General features: G+C 33.8%; 1 protein-coding gene across 1 annotated transcript; it reads right to left on the bottom strand.

Moving 5' to 3' along the window:
• Positions 1-1,273: 1,273 nt before the first annotated feature.
• Positions 1,274-3,249, bottom strand: LOC110734429. Its single transcript, XM_021914586.1, has 2 exons — positions 3,098-3,249; positions 1,274-1,652 (listed from the first exon to the last, which is right to left on the bottom strand). Exons 1-2 carry the CDS (start codon positions 3,247-3,249, stop codon positions 1,274-1,276), a joined length of 531 nt encoding a protein of 176 aa, XP_021770278.1.
• Between the last annotated feature and the right edge of the window lie 1,877 nt (positions 3,250-5,126).

Here is a 5,126-nt window from a genome sequence, read left to right as displayed (position 1 = left end):
TTAGAAATTAGAGAGAAATCCTTGATGAATCTCCAATAAAACCTGGCATCCCCCAAGAAAGACCTCACACCTTTTTCATTGACCGGAGATGGTAGCTTTTTAATGACTTCAATCTTTCCTTGGTCCACCTCTATTCCTTTGTAAGAGATATTATGACTAAGGACAATGCATTCCTCGACCATAAAGTGATATTTCTCCCAATTCAAGACTAGATTAATTTTCTCACACCGAGCCAAACACTTTTCAAGGTTCTCAAGATAAGCTTCAAATGAAACACCTCCCACCAAAAAATCATCCATGAACACTTCCATTTCCTCTACCATAATATCACAAAATATGCTCATCATACACCGTTAGAAGGTGGCGGGGGCATTACAAAGTCCAAATGGTATTCTCCTTTAAGCAAAGGTCCATATGGGCATGTAAAAGTTGTTTTCTCTTGGTCATCCGGGTGAATAGGAATTTGAAAGAAACCAGAATAATCATCAACAAAACAGAAATACTTATGCCTTGTTAGTCTTTCAAGCATTTGATTAATGAAGGGAAGGGGGAAATGATCCTTTTTGGTGGATGTGTTTAGACGTCGATAATCTATACACATCCCCCATCATGTGACTGTCGTTGTAGGAATGAGCTCACCTTTCTCATTCTCCACAACGGTCATGCCTCCTTTCTTTGGGACAACGTGGAATGAGGAAACCCATTTTGAGCTAGAGATGGGGAATATGATTCTCGCATCCAATAGCTTGGTGATTTTCTTCTTGACTACTTCCCCCATTTGAAGGTGAAGTTTTCGTTGTCTTTCAATGCTTGGTGAGGCATTATCTTCAAGAGTGATGTGGTGCATGTATAAGGCGAGAATAATACCCTTGAGGTCAGCAATGGTATAGCCTAAAGCACCTCGGTGCTTTCTTAACACACCATACCGCTTTTGAGCTTGGCTCTCACTCAAGGAGGAACTAAAAATCACGAGAAAAGTTGAGTTAGGATCTAAGAACTCATACCTAAGGTGTGATGGAAGAGGTTTGAGCTCAACCATGGGGACACCTTTACCTTCTTTTGTTGTAGCCGCTTGCAATGCTTCTTGGCTAGCTAGTGATGTTCATGCACATTTGCTCGTCTTCAAGGCTCCCATTGAGAAAATCTTCACACAAAGCCATCTCTTTCCTAGGAAAACCTTTCTTTTTCCTTATTCAACAAAACATTCTCAAGAGCATCATTAGAAGCAATTTCTCATGCATAGAAGACACAACATTATCAAGAGAGTCTATCATCATACATTCTCCAAGGAAGAACTTGGATACTTCATGCTATCATTCAAGTCAAATTCAATCACCTCATCTCCTACCTTAAGTGAAATTTTATCACTGTTGACATCGATTATAGCACCCGAGGTAGCAAGAAAGGGTCTACCTAGAATGATAGGAATGCTAGCATCTTCATCCATCTCAAGTACCACAAAATCCATCAGAATAACAAATTTGCCAACCCTCAAAGGGACATCATCTACCTGATCCTTTGGAAACTTGATTGACCTATTGGCTAATTGTAAAGTAATGTCGGTAGGCAAGAGTTCCCCTAGTTTAAGCCTTTGGTACACCGAATATGGCATAAGGCTAACACGAGCTCCAAGGTAACATAAGGCATTAACACTACATGAAAAAACGTAATTGGCACCGGTTCAAAACCCTTAATGCAACCGGTTTTGAACCGATGCCAATTACGAGCATGAAAAGCCACCGGTTTAATCACCTAACAATTAAATAAAAAAAAAGATTATCACAATTAAATCTAACGAATTTCAATCAATATAATCCAAATTTTACAATATATAATAAAAAAAATTATAATCAATTGCAACATATAAATAAATAAAAAAAATTTACATTATAAATAAAAAAAAATTACAATATACACGTAAATAAAAAAAAATTACAATATAAAAAAAAACAAAACTCCTACACATCTAAATCAATAGTCTTGAATCTTGATTCTTGAATTTGAGATCTAAATTGATGTACCTGTACCAATTAAAAAAAACAAAAGATTAATATAAATAAGCTTTGAAAAACAAAAAAAAAAACAGAAATTCAATGAAAAAAATTCAAACCCAGAAAAATAAAGCAAGAATTCAAACCCGGAAAAAAAAAACAAACCAGAAATTTAAATGTATGAAAATCGAATTGAAACCCAGAAAAAATAATAATAAACCGGAAATCGGAAAAAAAAAATCAAAATGAAACCAAGAAAAAAAAATCAACCCCGAAATCGAAATTGAAAAAAAAAATTAACCCCAAAAAAATATGACCCCAGACATCGAAAAAAATGAAAATCGAAAAAAAAACAAACCCAGAAAAATCGAAAAATTAAACAGAATTAAAATCCAAAATCAAACACATGCAAGAACCCATAAAATCGATTTAAATCCAGAAAATCGAAAAAAAACACATGCAATAAACCCAGAAAATCGAAATAAGAAATCCAAATCCAGAAATCGAAATCGAAAAAAAAACACATGCAATAAACCCAGAAATTCGAAATCCGAAAATCGATTCAAATCAATTAATGAAACCTAGAAAAATCAAATTAAAATCCAAAATCAAACCCAAAAAAACACCCAATAAACACAAACCCAGAAAAATCGAAAAAATAAACCCAAAAAATCAAACCCATCTTGATTAGATTCGTTGTTGTTCGTGGTCTTGATGGTGGTCTTGGGTGTTGGACTTGGTTGTGATGTTGGTTGTCGTCTTCGGTGGTGTTTAGGAGAACAAGGGGGTTTTTTTCAGGGAGAGGAGAGAGAAAAGAGAGAGGAGAGGAGAGGAGAGAGAAGAGAGTAGAAGAGATCAGGAGAGAGAGAGGAGAAGGGAGGCCGAGTATGAGGGTAGGGTTTAGGGAAATATAAGGGGTTTTTTTTTTTAAAAAAAAAAAGGTTTTTCCACTGGTTCGGTTGAAACCGGTTTGAACCAAACCGGTGGCAAAAAACTTCTTCTAAAAAACCCGCCTACTTTAACCCATATTTTTGCCACCGATTTTGAAGAACCGTTGCCATTAAGGCAGTGTCATTCTACTTTTTCACCTAGTGTCGATAGCATACGGGATGAAAAAGTTTTCAGGATCATTTAGCTTAGGTTCCATTTTGTTCATTATGGTTGCACTACAATTCTTGGTCAAGTTCACCGTCTCCACAACATCACAAGTCCTCCTACCGCTTAAAATATCTTTAAGTGATTTTGCATAGTTCGGCATTTAGGTGAAAACATCAGTAAATGGTGGAGAAAGACGAAGTTGTTTGAGCATGTGTATAAATCTTCCAAATTGTTCATACAACTTGTGCCTCATAAATCTTTGTGGATAAGGAATCTTGGGTTTCACAACTTCTTTTTCTTCCTTCACCTCCTTAGGTGGCTCTTCCATTAATTTACTCAAAGATGCATCAACTTCCTCATTCTCAACTAAAACCTCCTTGGCCCCCTCTTTACTTTTACTCATTCTAGGAAAACTCTTCTCAAGAACCCTACCACTCCTTGTGACTATAGCATTAACAGGTGTCTTAGGGTCTACGCCTTAAGAAGGTAAAAAAGAAGGGCTTCCTTGGTCTTTCAAAGCTATGGAAAGTTGAGAAATTTTTTTTTTCAAGCATCTTATTATAGATCATCATGTAAGTGTTCAACAACTTGGTTTAATTTTCAATGATTTCCTCCAAGTTAGTCATAAAAGAAGAAGAGGGTTGAATATAGGAATCATCACTTTGGGTCTTTGGAACAACTCTGGGTGGGGGACCCTTTTGAGTATTGTTTTGAACATTTCCCCTATTTTGATTGTTCCAATTACATCTACTTTGATTTTTACCATAACCTTGTTTATGTTTACCATAACCTTGGTTATGATTACCATAATTTTGGTTTTGATTTTTGCCACTGTGACCTTGGTTGCACTAGTAGAAAAAAGGCATAGGGCACCGGTTCAAACCCGGTCTAAGGCACCAGTTTGAACCGGTTTCAATGTAGGGGGTGCCAATTACCCCCCTTTTTAGCACCGGTTCAAAACTGGTGCCCTAAACCGGTTTTGGCACCGATTAACCGGTGCCTTTTATTATTTTTGCCACCAATTAACCGGTGCCTTAAATAATCTCCCGCGTTTTTTTCTGTGGTGGTAGCTTTAACCGGTGCCTTTTCAATAAATTTATTTTTTATTATTTTTTTTTCATTTTTCGTGCAATAATAAAATAAACACCCTAATTCCAGCAATAATAACCTATAATTCCAGCAATAATATTAAATAAAATAATTAATAATATTATTACTATAATTACTAAAAATAATAATATTATTATTTATTATAATAAGATAAAAATAATATTAAAAACAAGAATTCATATATGTATAGATATAAATATTCCCAAACGCAATAAAAAAAATGTTATATATATATATATATATATATATATATATATATATATATATATATATATATATATATATATACAAATGATAGTAAGTAAATAATGAATAATAATATAGTTAAAAAGTTAACATAAATTTACAATTAAAATGACATTTACATGTTGAAGTTGATAAAAGACGCCTACATGTCACGAACTTCATTAAGTTCCTTGATTGTCAATGGACCATCCTTTTGTACCTTGTAAAACTTGAAATACAAAAAAATTATGTTATAATTAATTAATTAGGAAAAACGATATGTATTTTATCAAATATGACCTTTGTGACTTCTATTTAGCCCATTTCCTACATTTCTTATCAAATGAACTATTTCTTTATCATAACATAACAATATCATCTAGTTTTATGTGTCTAAGCCCTAAAATTGAATCAAAAGGGCATTTTATTAAGGTTTAAGATGCTTTTTACTAAAAATGGCCCAAACATAGCCTATATGACTTTACTTTGCCCATTTTCTACATTTCTTATCAAATGAACTTTATTAATTTCATAACATGTTAATATTATATAGTTATAGGTGTTTAAGGAAAGAAATCACATCAAAAGAGCATATTAACACAAAATGGCCTAAATATGGCCCATATGACTTCTATTATGCCCATTTTCTACCTTTCTTATCAAATGACCCATTTATTTCTCATAACATGTCAATGTTGGGTA

The sequence above is a fragment of the Chenopodium quinoa genome, unplaced genomic scaffold (assembly GCF_001683475.1).
Source record: "Chenopodium quinoa cultivar QQ74 unplaced genomic scaffold, ASM168347v1, whole genome shotgun sequence".
NCBI classification, from domain to species: domain Eukaryota; kingdom Viridiplantae; phylum Streptophyta; class Magnoliopsida; order Caryophyllales; family Amaranthaceae; genus Chenopodium; species Chenopodium quinoa.
Note: the sequence above shows the minus strand (reverse complement) of the source record. Positions and strands in the feature narration are given on the sequence as shown.

Bases quoted from the DNA above. Each gene is read 5' to 3' on its own strand.
- LOC110734429 (XM_021914586.1), bottom strand. From the start codon at position 3,249: ATGCCGAACTATGCAAAATCACTTAAAGATATTTTAAGCGGTAGGAGG. The intron at 1,653-3,097 runs GTATGCTATCGA...TTTTTCATGTAG, and splicing joins CCTGAAAACTTTTTCATCCC to TGTTAATGCCTTATGTTACC.